Below are 17011 nucleotides of genomic sequence, written 5' to 3' on the forward strand. Positions count from 1 at the left end.
CTACGCGATTTGAATACCTTTTCGCTCTAATTATGGCGCACCCTGCAGTTTCTCTACTTTACTACAAGGAAGATTGCTGAGTCTTCGCTCAAGTACTCATAGTTTGATTAGTCGCGTATGGTCTGTACTGTATATAAGTGCATAATAACAAAACTTTTCCCTATTCCTGCGCTCAGTGATTACGTATTCGAATTTTAAAATGAAATTCGAAAAAGTAATCGCTAAGCGAAATCAGCGAAAAATGTTATGTCCAATGTTGACAACACAAAAAAGCATAGTTTTTATTTGGCAATAACGAAGAGACAAGACTTTTGACAGTTCATGGAAGCGACAAGCCGTAGGAGTATCACAGTGATAAGGCAAGATTCAGAACTCGAACATATAAAAAGCTATCTAGCTCCCGCAATATACAAATTAGAAGTGAGGCTCAGAGCAACTCGAACATATCCAAAATACTCAAAACACGAATGAATCCTCAAAATCATGGTGGAACATCAAATCACGACCACAATTTTATGTACAACGTCAGGAAAAAGGGTCTTCAATTGTTCGTTTGTAGGTGTCCGACACATGTTGAACGGAACTTCTCGCAACACATCGTTGGAACGTGTTTCACTTCCGACAGTAGCTTACATGCCTGGAAATAATTGTTGGAATTCTGATGCGATGGAAAATGGATAGAGACGCGGGCTGCATGAAGGCCACAGTCCAACCAAAATCACTTGGGAAAAATGTAGTTGGATAAGGGAGGGAGATGAAAGCACTTAATAGCGTTCTTCTTTCCGGAAGATCCATCTTCCCTTTTCCTCTTAGCAGCTTTAGCCTACATGTCCCAGATCCTCTAAGATTAGTGCTTAGGTTTAGGGCGCCGATTGACGTAGCTACTCACTTTTAGGAATAAAAATAAAAGTAGAAGATTTCGATAAACACTAGTTTTTCATTTTTTTTTCTACTCGATGAAGAATTCCATGGTCCTGGTTCTGAGCTACAAAACATATTTTGCACTCATTTTTTCTGCTGATTTCGCAAATGATACAAACTTTACTGCGCCCAAGAAATCCTAGCAGGAAGGTGGGAGTGCAGGGATCTATTGAGTTTTTTTTTTTTTGAGATTCTATAGCAGCCAATTTTAAAATCACTTTATTAAACGTATTTATCTCATTGTTCAAATGCATTTCAGTAGAGCGAAACATTACATTTCTGATATTCTAATTATCTGGTTTTCCTCTCCGTAGTTAAGAGTAATTATAGGTTTCCTCTTGAAATTCCCATACGATTCCAAACAAGCAAAGAAATTGTAAGCTGGACGTTTTCGATTATGACTAAGACATTAACTTCAGCTGTGTCTTTTAGCTGCCGCCAAGTACAGAAAGCATTTTTTTCCTTTTTCCTGCAACTCGATCCACATCTTCCAAGACGAAGGTGATATTAAAGTTTGTTAAAGGCATCACCCCACGAATCTGGGGTGGTACGGATTTCAGGTAGAGTATTCTTATAAGGGATAGTAGATTATGCAAAGAAGGGTGATTTTGTCCATTTCTTCCTAATTGCCGTAAAAAGCGTCCCGGAAGATACGACTTCGAGCGTTCCGGCGCGCTGTTTTCTACAACGCGTTCGATTGGAGCGCGCCAGCCTTGTGCGGCGCCAAATCTTTCGGGTCGTTTTTTACGGCAATTAAGAAGAAATGGACGGAATCCTCCTCCATAATCTATTATCCCTTATAAGAATACTCCACCTGAAATCCGCACCACCTCACATTCGTAGGGTAATGCCTTTAAAGAAATTTACCGCAATCCTCCAACTTACCTTCCACATCTGTTGACCGAAGACTTGGTTATGTCTGTCAGCCCATTCCTTAACCTTCCCAAGGTAATCAGCGAAATAACTCTCACATACTCGCAGATCCGTGTGACCATCTGAGCACCCTGAAAATTAGGACCTATATTTTTTTTCTGGTTAACTATCAAATAAGACCATCTCAAACCATCTCTCAATATGTTCGCCACAGCAGGTGATACTGTTTTAGACAGTACTAACGGTCTTCCCATCGTTATTGTTACATTTGATAGTGTGGTTGGTGTTGTTTGCATTTCATCAACAGGATTTGAAACAGAGGAAATAGATGGATGAGCAATTCCTGAGGCACCCTGGTTTTGTGAAGGAACGCGAACGGCTTCAGCAGCAGAAGGCACTAAAAATGTTTTATTAGAAAAATTAAAGTGAGTAAAAGTAAAGTCGTCATCGAATCTGTTCAATCGGGCACTTTCTCACTGATAGCCACACGCCCTTCTTTCTCTGTTCTACCGCTCCCAATCGAAGGGACAACACACCCACTCGGTTGAACACGTCCGATGCCAACCAAAGATGTGGTGACTCACATGGTGTCGTCACTGGGAAGTTACTAATTTGTCCACTCTCGGCCGGTAAACCAGAATTTCCCGTTTGTGACGCCAGCAATTCTGGAGAGGGTGAAGTTCCCCGAGCTGCCTCACCATCGACTGTTCCCATCTTTGGAACAGACTCTCCATCGGTGTTCTGAACAATTTAGTATTTATTTTTTCAAGCAGAAACCATAACAATTTCACTTACGCGAGCATCTTCTCCAGCAACGGAATTTGGTACGGTAGTGAGCTGAAACGTTTTGCTATCACAAGAGTTTACGTAAATTTACTTTTTTAGCACTCACGATTTCGTCATCTTGTGAAGCTATAACCTTTGAGATCTCCCCTTCGGCACTTGCTTCGCTTCCGGATCCTGAACGTCAACAATTAACTGTTATTTTCGAGCTCACATTACCACAAAGAAAGAAAAAGAGTTATTTTAACTACCGAGGAAAGTTCTCAGATAAAAGTGGATGAAGGATAGGCACTGATCACTCCTCGTGGAGAAGCACCATCGCGCTCGACTTCATTTCAGAACCGTTTGGTGTTTATGAAAGTGTGTACAGCCTTACAACTGGCAAGACTTGCAGGGACCAGCTGATGAACCAAGTGTTTTTTTTTCTTCCAAAACAAGTCTGGTACTAATGTGTCGACCCGAGAGGAATGAAAGGTTCAGTTGGCATTATCAATTAATCAATGGATCGTCTGGTTACAGTCGAACCTCTTACCGACTGCGCTACACCCTCTTACCGACCGCCCTCACACAACTAGGAAGTGCTAAAATCGTCCGCGAAAATTGCTTTAAACTTGCAGCATAAATTCTGGCTGATTGAATGCATAGCCTTTGCTGAATATGTTCAAACCGGGATTCCCCGGCGCATCCGTGGCGAATTCGATCCACCGAGGCTGTGAGGAGCCTAGGAGCGAGGAGTGCAGCTGAACTGGCGGCTGCGCCTGAGCAGTGCAGTCCCAACCTTCATTGTCGATGCTACTGAAGGTGCTCGGCAACGACATCGCTCTTGAGGCGGCATTTTGGATTGTAAGCTGCTCCATGGGTAGAAAACTTCTACATAGATTACAAGCCATCATTTCGCCTTGCAGTACTATGAAAATGCATTGTATACAGCCAACTAAGTCGGCCCTCTGGGTTGTGGAACAGACAGATTTTACTTTCGGTGCAGTCATCAGGAATAAGCTTGGCTTGAATTCTTTCGTCAGTTTGCAATTTAGCTCAAGCCTACAATGATCGCGAACCTATGCGATATACCAGGATATGTATTATCCAGTAATCAGAGGCATACTGAGGAGTAATACAGACCAACCTTCAGGAAGAGCGTCAACAGCACGTCCCGCAGAAGCGAAAACCGATGTCTCGTTGGCCGGCTCAGTTCCACTCGAATCAACCTCGTTCAGTAGCCTTGAGACAACAGGTCCACGTTCTGAATGGTACAAAATGCACAAACGAATTCAGCGATGAAGTTTTTACCTGGCTCTATGCACGCAGAATAACACACAAACCGTTAATATCCTCTTTAACATCTTCCCCAGTAGATCCTTCTGATTCTTCTTTATTAAGTGCAACATTATGCTGCTCATCCACATTTTTCTGTCTTGATTCCTCCTCTCCAGAACTTTCTGGTCTTTGCGTTAGCTCAAGATTTGGTTGTTGAACAGTTGTTGGTTGGGATTGCTGATTTCCTACAGTAGGGGAGTCCCGGCACTGATCGATTCCACACACAAGAACGGCTTCGGGAGTTTTCTGGAAAGCAATCTCCCGTATTTTCCAGCAATGTTCTGTTCGACAGCCGATCACGGCTAACGTGCGCTCACGTCGTGCTTCCTGATTGTATAATCGCCAAACCATTCGCCAGCCAATGTAGCAATTTGGAGAGTTACGCAACCGCTATCGTCCTAAATTTTGGAGGTTGATCTTGACTATAAAGAACTCAGTAAAGTCATGGTTATTCTGAGTATATTTGAGCAGGTGAGAGTTTTTGGACGGGTTCTTTACCTTTATTTCTGTTCAGCAGAGAGCTCGGAACCTTTACATTAAACTTCTCTCCACAAGACTCAAACTCAAACATAGTTTTTCAGGCTTGTTAGAAAAACACGAAGATTTTGGAAAATTGAAGAATCCACATGAAAATGTTGGAAAATTCTCAAAGTACAGCATAAAAACCACCAAGATCAAGCGGTAGTACCTGCTTTCATGTCATTCCTTTTCGTTAGCAAATCTCTACTCAAATTCATTTTATCGGTATATTCATAAAGTTTTTCTGGATGAGTGCAAAAATAAAATGTGTGAATAAGGGATCTAAATCAAAGAAAAAACCGCAAATTCCCAATTAAAACTCGTTTATTGACAGGTCTCTCAAGGATATAAACTCCAGGATTTCTCGTGTTTATTTATGTCTCCTGAAAGAAACTGAGATCAAGTGCGGCTGTTACTTAGTGCTAAGCAGATAATAACTAAGCGGAAGTAATCTCAATACTGGTGATTTATGAAAATGATTGAAATTTGAAAGGCCATAAAATAATGGATGTCCTTAGACACTTCTGACACTCCATGTACAAAACTATGTGACCACTCAAATACTTTACCTCAGAAGAACACCTCAAACTAATAAAATGAGCTCATGATTTGAGCTTTTGGTATAAGTTGAAGCACTCTCACACTTCTTTCTTGCCAAGTTTTCTTGTACTCTTCAAAAAAAACTCTTTAAATACAGAACAAGCGCTGTTTTCACGTGACACCACTACCATAAGGTCTGCGCGGTTCCGCTCCACTTGTCATTTCATCAAGAATGAGTGCGAGAACAACAATGAACCCACCATGTTCTCGTTGAATATTTCCATAGGAAGAGAAAATTGCACGAACGACCTCTCATTGCTGACCTTCGTGCCCTAAAATGAACGTCACGATCTCAGCACTAAATTACGATGTTTTCAACCTCACAAACCATTTCGTTTAGTCTGGGCGTCACACTGAGATCACGTCTAGGCATACCGTAACCTTGAGTCCGATATCCTCCCAAGGATCTAAGCATGCCATCTTCTAGAAATGCGATCGCCATCGTCAGATTCTGAAGTCGAGATCGATTACTTCTGATTATTTCCACAGAGTAATTGGAAACAATTCTAGAAGTGATTCGAAGGAGGATGCTTATAAGTCCTACTGTAGAAATTTTGCTTTAACTTTAAATATATATTGTGCAATGTTAGTGGTCATAACTGGGTTTTTAACAGGAACAGGTCGCTCCTGTGTATAGGAAGGAAGTTCAGTACAGTTGTGAGACAGGAATTTTTTCAATTGATTTTGGCTGTCCACTGATTTCTACCTCATCGCCTCAATATGATTTGCAATAATTATTCTTTATAAGATCTTCTGGAGTTGACGAAGATGTCTCTTCACATATTCCTTTAACGTGTGATGAATAGTACGATCGTTACTGAATCATACAGTGACATACAGGGTTTCACCGTCGCGGGCGTTTCTTTGATGTCTTTCGACGTCAGCAATGACCTCGAAGAAGCAGAGGATTCTCTCAATTGTCAACACAACCGTATAGCATGGATAGAAATTGCTAATGGTGCATTTTCAGCGGACGGCATTGAACGAGTTTCGCAAGGCTCGGATTAATGGAGCATGCGGTACGCAGCATTCGTTTGCCCTATATTATGTACCTTTGTTCGATGGCGATGTCGCCTCATAGACCAGTTGAGCTAAGCTGATAGAACTCACGAGCATGCCTGGTCCTATTCCAACCGATGACCACCACTTCCCGGCTTCGACACTTTGTCCAATCGAGAACATCACATCATTACCGACCGTCTTCCATCTTACGGTACTCTTCCCTTGTGTGTGCTCACAGACAGATGCGTCGGATCGTTTCACTAGACCTAGAAAACCGTCAAATTTGTTCATATCCAACAAGAATCAACGTCTTCGCGTCGTTCAAAACGCAATGATTCGAAACGAATGAGCAAAGCACTTTTTTCAGCTGCTTTGCAACACTTCACCGAACAGCGAGACAAACATCTCAGAAATGTGTCCGCGGTTTTACTCCACGTTATAAAACTGGATTAAACCCTTTTTCCTGACCGCGGGAAATCAGCAAGACATTCAGAAAAAGTACGTAGAAGCTGAATAAGAGGAAAATAGGACAAAATTGGGGAACTAGAAAAGCTTTACGTGTACAGTGGTATTGAAACACCTGCTCTACTGTTTGGCATATGTTGAGCCGGACTTAGAAGTTGCGCAAATATTCCAATAATTCGAGAGCGGTAGAATCTCGATATTCTCAATGCGTTAAAAAATTTGGACGAAAAAATTACTACTTGAACATTTGAGCATTCAAAAAGAAATGAGCGGATGATCTTTCTCATCAGAAAATGTGTTCAACCTAGGAATAAATAAATAAGTCCACCGTACTGCCAGCTGTCCAACTTTTTTTTTCGTCAGGAAGTTCCGAACAATGACCTTAACCCTCAAGTAGCCTAGCTATTATGTCAGGCCGCGGCAAGAAAATCTCTACAGTTTCTTTTTGCAATCGTCCGCTAAAACTGCATGTCCGGCATTCCTTAGTGAGGACCACGGAGTCACTTAAGAAAATTTTGCGTTAATGAAAGTGCAAACCGCAGCGAATTCCAGAGGTTGTGCCGGAATTTAGAATAATCGTAATTTAAAAAAAAACTCGCCTATTGGAAGATTAGACTATGCTGACTTTTAAAAGCAAATAATCGCCAGCATCAAAACATGTCATCAGCCCAAAAAACAAGAAACAAGAATAGAAGTATAAGAAAAGAGCTAGAGCACAGAGAAATCAAGTGACCAAAATTCGTTGAAGAATGGATAATTCTAAATTCCTGCATAACCTGAACAGAAATTGTCAGTCACCTTTCGAGCATCTAAGAATTCTCTGGATACCGGAATCCCTACGTATTTTATAGACGTGAAAAATCTGAATGATATGTTGTCGGACATTCCTACAACAATGCTACAGTGACCACCTACCTTACGTTAATCTTCAAAGGAGGTTAGGTTAGGTTCTTCGAAAAAAAATTCGCTATCATATGCATGAAAGAAAAGCACGAATCTGCTAAGGCAAAAGAAAAAATCAATAACAAGTCAGTGCGCTCCCAATTCGATTTAACGTCAAATCGTTGGGAAACGGGTAAAGATGCAGTAACGCATGTCGCTTTACATCACTCAAATCTGTTTTAATTTCTGCAAAAAAAAAGAAAAAAATCAGCATGCACGTATGTGACTAAAATTTTCAGCTTTCTGAGAAGAGTTCTGAGATAAAAATGAGATAAAATTGGTTCAACCATAATACTAATTTTAAATCCTTCATCATTTGTGTACGGTGCGATTTCACATCTGACAAAGGTCGTTGAAACAAAATTGCCGAAAATGACTGGTTGCCGAGCAACCATCGTTTCGGTTGCACGTAATCAACACCCAGTTCGATGAAAGTGTAGGTCACATATACGTGGGAAAATCAGAAATGTGAACTCCTGTACTTATTTATTTCATACACTGAATGGTGTGTTCTCCTCAAAAGAAAACAGCTGAACATTAAAAGACACGAGTCTGACTACTCTTATTTCCAAGCATTTTTCAAAAAAATCCATTAAAATATTTCAAGATGACAGGTAATTTTGCATATTTATAGTCTAATATGTATATGAAGCTGAATTGTTTTTTTCAAAAATATCCGGCCTAATTCCGGAAATTTTTTTCAGAATCCAAAAATTCCAAAAAGATTAAGATATCTTTGACTTCCCCTTGTTGCAACTAAATATTATGATTATAATGAGCTGCAAATAGATTACTCTTTTCTATGTTTTCAAATAAACATGTACGTAATTCCAGAACCGAAATAGGGTATCAGAAATATGTATGTCCAAAAAGAAGAAGTTAAATTAACGACAATTGGTAACGATTGTAAATATTAACATCATCTCTAATCTAAATATACATATTGCAAACCGCTCCTCCTTACAGTACTAAAATCCAGCGACTTTCAATGGATTTATTTTTTTACTCGCTTTCAATGAATGTCTCGTTCTCTGACTCGACATCTAGACATTGACTCGAAACATTTCCTACTGAATGCGAACCTTTTCAAGATGTTTCGAGATTATCCGTGATACGCAGTGGGATTCGGCTATTCCTAAATATACAATGACGGCCTGGAACTGCCTGCTCTCTCCACGAACGACTAATAAGTGTTATTCGTGAAGAAGTAAACACAAAAAAATTAAAAGAAACTCTTTTCAGATTGAAAATATTCCGTGCTTTTCGCTGTCTGTATTATTCGTCTCATGAAAGAAATCGCACATTGTAGTATACATGTAGTATACAATCGAACAACATTTAAGTGTATTTTAATAAATAATTCTTTTTTTTAAATTCCAACATTACTACTAAATTTATAGAAAAAAACTTTAGTTGCTTACTTAATCACTTAGAATTCCTAGAGCTTTCTTTCTGAAAGAGAGGGCTTCCTGGAAAGGGAATGTCATCAACAGTAAAACCCTAGTAGGTTTAACTAGAACCTCGATGGGAGCTAAAAAAGCGAAAACGGGGTTTAAGCTCCGAGAGAATAGCGCTGATTTCGGACTGATCTGCAAAAAGTGACTCTTCAACACCTTCTGCAACACAACGAAGATGCAATTTAGCTGTTTTCACTCGAAATGTGCGCAATTATAGAGTGAATTGGAAACTTCTCTGCAGCGTTTCAAATTTAAACATCCGTTCGCATTTTCACTGCCGAACAGTCCCCTCCTTCTTTTTTTTACGTGTTTTAGAGCCCATCGCAACTGCTTAGGAGATTGAAAATGCTGCACGAAAGCAGCAAAGTTATTTTTAACGTGATTGAGAAAAACTTGGCTGCTTTCGTGCGTTAGTTTTTTTCATTCTTCAATCACTTTACTTGATGACGCCGACTGCTGAAATGGGGCACTTCCTCTCACAGAGAAAGTCTCTTTTTTTGGGTAATCATTATACTGCCTTTCTGATAATTGCCCACGTTTTTTTCCAGAAAGGAATTAGAAAACGATCCTACAATTGCAAGGAAATCATAATCCTGTTCTTAACGAGCATGCAAATAAAAAGTGATGAGGTAAAAAAAAGTTGCAAATTTTCTGTATTTTTCCACAACAGCCAACGTTCTTCTCTCAAAAATTCAATTCCATTGAGGAATTGGTGAAAGTCTTGAGTGTCTATGCCGTTGGTCTCGATAGGTGTTAGACATGGGCTTTGCAAAGAGTTTTATCCGAATTCCCAACTTCAAATGCTAAAAATCATTTCTATGACTCTCTGGAATTGCTGGTCATAAACAATTATTCAATTATCATACTCTACTGGTCCTTCTTCTCGGTGAAAGTGCGAATGCAATAAACTTCTTCGATGCGATCGTGCCTCAAATTAGATGATGAGACAACTATTCCAGAATTCCCAACGCCTGTTTCTGGTGTATTTTAGATAACAACTAAATTTAACTAGAATCCAATCGCATGTAGCAAAAATCCTCTAAATCAGCTTATCGAGAACAGAAATTAGTCTCATAGCTAATAGTTAATTGTAGAATCCAAGCAACAAAGAAGAGTAATGGAAGCTCTTCTGGTAACTGGCTACTCGTAGGAGAACATCTTTAAGTAACCAGAAATGTTACGCAAGTCTGAGCTGACAGGGTGAAGATTAGAAAATTGCTCCACGCCGCATTCCGTCATCTCCGTCCGCACTTCGACAAGGAGACGGAGGAAAATCCAACACCGATTATTACTAGTTGTGTTCGGTTGAGCACGATCTTGTTCGGAAAATGTGCGTTCACGTTCCGGAAAAGAGCGAGGAGTGAGAAAACTTGCCTGAGGATCGATCTCTGTTGCTGCATTTTGTCGGAAGATCACATATACGTTTTCGGTGTAGCTCATTCGGTACAGGCAATTCACCATCTGAATCCATCTCCAACACTTCATTTGGGAAGAACAACGTCTGCAAATGGAACTGTCGCTTACAATTCTTTTTCTTTATACTCTACTTGGAAAATGCAAACGAATCATTGCTCAGCATAAATATTTGATGAGAAAATCATTAAAAATTAAAAACCAATCTATATAGATCATAGACATCATAGGTCACATTAATACGCTCGAAATTTCAGATCTACTGGTCTTCGAATCACTACTGAAAAAGTTCACAAAGAAGAATTACGGTTGTAAAAATTCACGTAATGAGCCGCCATCGCTGCAGAAAAAAAACAGCGACACGGTTTTTAAAAACGTTTAGCCCACATTTTCTTTTCCCTTCAATTTTTCACGACCTATGCATTCCTTCAATCCTAGCAGATCCTGTTCCTGAAACTCCCAACTTTGAAGAAAACATCATCATTGTTCTTCACACCTTCATTCTGATTTTTCCCTACTTTTGCTGCAACTGCACAGTGAAGGCAGCGTTGCTTTCCTTATTTTTATAGAAAGCATTTAAAAGTTTGTACCACAAAGAAGCTTCGGACATGAATAATTAGTTTGACGAAATTTGTTGCAACAGCTCTACTGAAATATTTTAAAGAGACATTTTGATGAAAAGTAACTTCCGTTCAGATCTTTCGTGAACATTTAAATCAGTTAGTTGATAATGAATAATGATGCATTCATTCATAAAGTGTATAACGTCCTGGCACAAAGAAGCAAGGAAACCGGTCAGTCAGAAAGTGAGACTAGCGGGATTAATTACATCAACAGCACTAACTGGAACTGCCCTCGAGTAATAATACGAAAGGTTCAAGCAACCAAGTTAATGTTAAGACTTGGTCACACTTCCTCGGCACAATGACCCAATGGAATTTCCACGAACGAATAATGGGATGAATAGTTACTGGTTGAGAAAAAAACATCAATGTGGTGTCGCACTATTTATAGGTGGAGTTATGTGTTGAAGTAATTTCAAGGAAATCAGAGAGGAAAAGTAGCGCAGGTTTAGGATGGGATGAAACTTCAACACCTGCATCAAGGACATCTGCAGTCATGTATTCATAACCTTACACGTAACTAGATTCGAATGATGCTCGGAAAAGGCAATGAAAGGCACTTTTTTCGGAAGGTGAAACAAGACTGGTATGTTTGCCCAACGAACGTTAAGATAGAAATTATATAAGAAGGCAATCTCCGTCGCCTAATTAGGGAGCGCCTTCTGGCTCTGTGAACCACCAAAAACAACGGCGAGAATGTGAATACAAGCACTATGATTAAACTGCAGAATGTACCTTCTTATTAACACCTGCACTTTTAAGTTGTGTCTGGAATTCTTTTAAGGACGCAGAAAGACGACCCTGATGAACTTTTTTGTATATGAAACACCTGGAGCCCATTTCATAAATAAATGCATAAATAAGAACAAATTTTTTTAAGGTGCTGCTTTAAGTCGCAAATACAAACTTTTACACTTCATATATGTTTTAGCTTCATATCTACCTATTCCATTACTCCGCTGACGAATTCAGATAAAAGCTAAGCTAAAAATTATTTCTGTTTATGGTTTATGAAAACTAAGCTACAAAAACCTATTCTTTTTGTACACATTCAAAAAATTCATTATTTCCGCTCTTCACTCAAGCACCTCTTCTTCTGAATTCGTATTCGGTTTCAAAGGTTATCATTTCCCACTCCACCATCTTTTGCATTGTTTCTGCAACAACTGCAAATTGAAGACGGTTTTTTCACAAAAGGAGGCAAAATTTAAACTCGCGACTTCGAATGCATTGTAAGAAAGCATCCTTTGAGTCGTATTTTAATCAGCAGACAATTCTCTATCTGACGCATTTTAGAGAACACTTCGAACTTTTGGTGCATGAAAATTTTCAAGAAAAAATACTTTGGATACTTTTTTAAATAACGAGTTAAAGTGAGAAGTTTTTGGTGTTTCTACGTCATCATTGTTTTATCTTCGACTTTCCTTGAACAACTCAGCGATAGCCCCGAACTGGTAGCTGCATTATGCCACGCTTCTGCCTTTTCCTGACCCCTAGCAACGGCATAAACTGCCCGATCCATCACCGCTCTACGAAACTAGTTACTGTTTGTATAACGACGACAGTATGCCGTGATAACACGTTATAATCAACGAAACGGATCTAAAGAAACGACTGAAATAAGAACAACAAAGGTAACTGCACTTGAAATTGAACACAAAAGGAAGGGGGAGAATCTTCAAAGAGCACAAAACCCACTATGCATTCGGTGAGATCAGCGTCTGTGGGATCGTTTGAGGAGATTGGCCGAGCGAATTCTGCCGTCAAAGTATCATCTTGTAGATCAAATAGAAGAGCTTGAACGTTTGTGATATTATCCAAATGTATATCGCTTCCATTCGTGTGAGCATCCATTAAACCAATCTGTCCGTTTCGAACGAAAGCTCCGATTGAATCTTCCTGAAAAGAAAGATCGGGAATTACCGCTAGTTTGAATATGTCCCTCAAATCTCATTCCAGAGAGTTCCTCTTCATTCGTTGACCTTCTATGACTAGTATTTTTCGCGAGTATTTTCGCGCTTCTCAGGGACACGGAAATTTGCTCCGACTGAAGGTCGAGTGCATAAAATTAGTTTCACGCGTTCGTCTTCTTACCGGTTGATCGTCTCCCATGAAGAAGCCGGCCCAGAAGTTCTTCATTTTGGATCGAGCCACTATCTTAAAGACCATATCCGAGCTGGGATCATCGTATGTCCATGATAACGAGTAATTCTCCGTCTCGAAAGAACACGTATTATCCTAAACGAAAATCGTTTGGTTTTGTTCTAATCATACGGAGTTTAAATCATCGTTCCAGCTGAACCGGATGGATTAGTAGCACGATTCGACAATATTCGGCTCTGCCATTTAGATATAACGACAAAGCGGGTGCGCGGATGGATTATGACCCTATGTCAGCGCATTCTTGCCATAGTTTTTCTTTGGATAGCATCCATAAAAAGGAGTACCTTTGTGTCGGTTGTGGCCAGCGCCTTCCCGTCAACCAGAATTGGCAAAATGGCGAACAGACAGAGCCACATACCCATAGTGATAGATTCCGAGACTGACGAGTGCAACAAGGCCGACGCTGAGGCAGTGCCCGCCCACAAACTGAACCCCGCCCATGGCGACCGGGTTCAGCATGAACACTTCTGTCACGGCGAGAAGCTACTGTAACCCGAAAAATCCACACCAATCAAAATTGCCTTCTTGTTATCAGCGATGATACAGAGATCGACTAGAGTGATACTTCCGGGTGAAGAGACGACGAAGATGAACATTTCAGAAATGGCAGACTTGAAGTCATTTGAGAATAGACAGTAGAAGATGTACTAGTATTCTAAAAATACACCAAAACGTTTCTTCAGATGAACCTCGCCTTGATGAAAGATTGAAAACATAAACAAACGACTTCTTTCATTTCCACCAATTTTTTTAATCAACCGTACTGTACTAGTAGGTACTCTATTTATACATCTTAGAGCGGTCATTTTTCGTCCAATTGTTTTTCCGCCTCTCGTATTTGTCCTATGACGACCGGGACAGATTACTAGAGTTCACACTCATCTGTGGAACTTTATTGGTGATAGTGACACTCGTACACAAATTTCTCACATCGATTTTCTACAAATATTTCAACATGTGTTGGACACAATTCCCGAAATATAAGTTAAATGACGGAAGAAAGCTAAATGACTTGTAGTCCTTATTCTGAATGTTGTGCACATAAAGTATACATATCCCATTAGCATAAGGTCCCAAATATCCGGTCAAATTTACGTGCTACAACTCATTACTTGGAATTCCGCTTCATTACAAAGGACTCTGAATCATTACTGACTCATAGAATAACAGGAGAGCGATTACCTACCACTGTTCTTAATTAATTACTGAACATTAAAACATCGCATTGGTTGGTGCATTTTTTGGGGTCCCACTGAAGCCCCATTGCTGTCTGTTATAAAATTCTCGAATAGGGTTTTCTTTTTCAACAGATAGTTAGACCTCCAAATTCATGTGACCAAAATCCTTCTTTGATTCACGACCTATCTGTCATCCGACGTCAAATCACCGGTTGCTGTTTTTTTGACTGAAATTTACAGGCAATAGCACAAATTTCACTTTTGAGCGTGTCCGTGCATATGGGTAATCGAGCGTAATATTGAAGAATATGTGTGTTCGTTTGAAATACGATCAGACTTTTAAGACTTGCATAAGGACAGCAGAAACAAATTTTGCAACTTATAGCCATGTAATGTAATTTATGCTCACGTAAATGTGAAAATTTGATGTACTTTTTTATTTCTTCAATTTTATTTCTATCTATTTATTTCTTATTTTGATGAGTTTTTATGCAAGCCGTTTAACTGTGAATTCTTTCATGTTGCCATGTGGTTGGTGATCAAAACAACATGAAGCACGGTGCAGTTGCGTAAGTGGCTGCGGTCGCAGCGGCGATACTCTGCGGATCGAGGGAAGACCCTTGCCATGGCACCATTCTTCGCTACAGTTCGCCGAAGGTCCAACCTCGAATCCTGGCGCTTTTTCCTCCGCACCGGGCTTCATATCGTCTCGACCCCCCTATACGTGAGAACGCCATCATTCTTCCTAATTTTTGAAATAATCATAGCTATATTCAACGCGAGCTTATAAAATATAGTACAGTATTATTGAGTTACAGTACAAATTACGGTGCAATACCAGCAGAGCACATGCTAAACCTCCAAAAAAATTTAGTGAACAACACAACTTTCTGCAGAATTATCCGGGTCAGAACTTAACAAACGCTCTTTTCCTACCAAGAATCAAAAAATCTATATTTCACCTTTTTTTTTAGTAAATAAATCTCTGCGGTCGACACTTACACACCTTGTAAAATGGAATCGTTTAAAGAATAGTTGACTCAGAATTACACCACAGCAGCTTCTTCAAAAAAGTTACAATCGCAGATAAGAAATCGCCACTGACCGAGATCCTGCAATCCGTATGTTGCCGTGCTCTGAGAGACAATGAATCGCTAATCATCAAGTTAATTGTTGCTAATGTTTGCACCTGGAACTTCGCTTAAACGATGCGGAAGACATCATCAATCACTTTTATGTTATTATTCCAGCCATCTGAGACTGCTAACTACCAACGATAAGTTCACCTTCAAGCGACCAACTCCACGATAAACTTGTTTTCGCAGTGATCGTCTGTAAGAACGCGTGATATCGGCCTAAACAAAGGCTCCGAGTTTGTTAAACAACGATGCTTGTATAATTTAAGCGCCACCGGAAAAGCTGTTCTTACCTGAATTACGGTAGTTATTCATATTTTCTGAGTAACATGAGAAGTGGTCACAAAAAGATGTTCTTTGCCTGACTTCGGTATAGATAAATAGGGAACCTTGTAATGAAGGTATGGCCTTAATATGCAGCGGAAATATTTAAAAATTAAGGCCATACCTCCAAGACATCATACCACGAATTTGAGGAAGGAAGGGATCTCTTCACGATATGGTAGGGTTAGCGGAGGAGATGATGAGCGTGACGGCGACAATGCTCAATTTCCCCTCATTGTCTTGAGAAACAGCGTGGAAAATGACCTTGGCGATCGGATTCCCCTACGAGGCACCTGGTGGCGTGCCAGGTCTGCGAGAGCACCGATGCGCGCAGCATCTGCTAGTAAGTGCACGATGAAAGGGCTACCGAAGCTATCTCTCCTGTTGCTCCTAGTGACGCGCCACATTTGCAAGCGCAGCGCCTATGCCTGCGTTTGCAGACGTGCTACGCTCCAAGCTGCCTCGTAGGAGAATTTCATCGTCAAGGCCGTTTCTCACGCCTTTTTTCAGGACAAGTAAGGTGGATTGGAGCGTGGTCGCGCTCGTGATCTACATCTCTAGTCCTATATTATCGTGGAAAGATCCAAACACCGTAAATTTCTTGGCATGCTGCCTTCAAATGAAATTTATGGTTCAAAAATTCACTCATTTTAATTTCAATTATCTACTTTACTTACTTTTATCTAAAACAGGCACTTTTCTGACAATTTTGTTCATAATTTGGGATGTTTAATAATAGCTTTCTTTGTCGTAATTGTCCAGAGACTCTTAGCTACGAATGCTGCTTGCTATCAAAATAATTCTGAGTTCAATTGTATGAGTGTGCAGTTCGATGACATGGTTTAACATTTTCATCTTCAATGATTTCTAGGCGTAGCAGAGCTTTCTAACAAAGTCGTTTTCAAATAATAAGTTCTTCTCCGACCTCTAAAACCTCTGCTCTGATTATTGCTTTCGAATAAATGGAAGAATGAACTAATAAACACAACTGTCCAATTTCCTCTAGCAAATTCAAGCCCGGAAGTTCAATCGACATTCCTAATTACATTGTGTCTTAATTTTCTTCCTCTCAACTCCTGAAACTTGTAGTGCATTCGCAAAAGGTTGACAACGTACATAAAACATTGTAATATTGAGTGTAGTGCATTAAGACACCAAAGATATTTGAAAAAAAAACATCTTGTTCTCTTTTGCGGAGTATTTGTTTGAATTTCTAAGAAGCATCGGCTTCTAAAAACACTGGTTGCAACACATTAAATTGTCTCAAAAAATGACAGGTACTCGGCTAATCGAGA

General features: G+C 39.9%; 1 protein-coding gene across 2 annotated transcripts; it reads right to left on the reverse strand.

Annotated features, from left to right (window-relative positions):
* Positions 1-541: 541 nt before the first annotated feature.
* RB195_006625 (uncharacterized protein) lies at positions 542-13440 on the reverse strand (the record flags this gene model as incomplete). 2 transcript variants are annotated; one of them, XM_064179814.1, is made up of 16 exons in its annotated part: positions 542-637; positions 1807-1925; positions 1985-2191; positions 2379-2535; positions 2590-2631; positions 2687-2754; positions 3704-3820; positions 3900-4140; positions 4212-4292; positions 5214-5285; positions 5342-5464; positions 6124-6281; positions 10254-10380; positions 12614-12814; positions 13010-13153; positions 13363-13440. In XM_064179814.1, the coding sequence occupies 16 exons, from the start codon at positions 13438-13440 to the stop codon at positions 542-544; spliced, it is 2031 nt and encodes a 676-aa protein (XP_064036742.1). The 2 variants fall into 2 exon arrangements, with proteins under 2 accessions (XP_064036742.1, XP_064036743.1); XM_064179815.1 differs by having other exon boundaries at positions 13363-13434.
* Between the last annotated feature and the right edge of the window lie 3571 nt (positions 13441-17011).

The sequence above is a fragment of the Necator americanus genome, chromosome I (genome assembly GCF_031761385.1).
Source record: "Necator americanus strain Aroian chromosome I, whole genome shotgun sequence".
Classification (NCBI taxonomy): domain Eukaryota; kingdom Metazoa; phylum Nematoda; class Chromadorea; order Rhabditida; family Ancylostomatidae; genus Necator; species Necator americanus.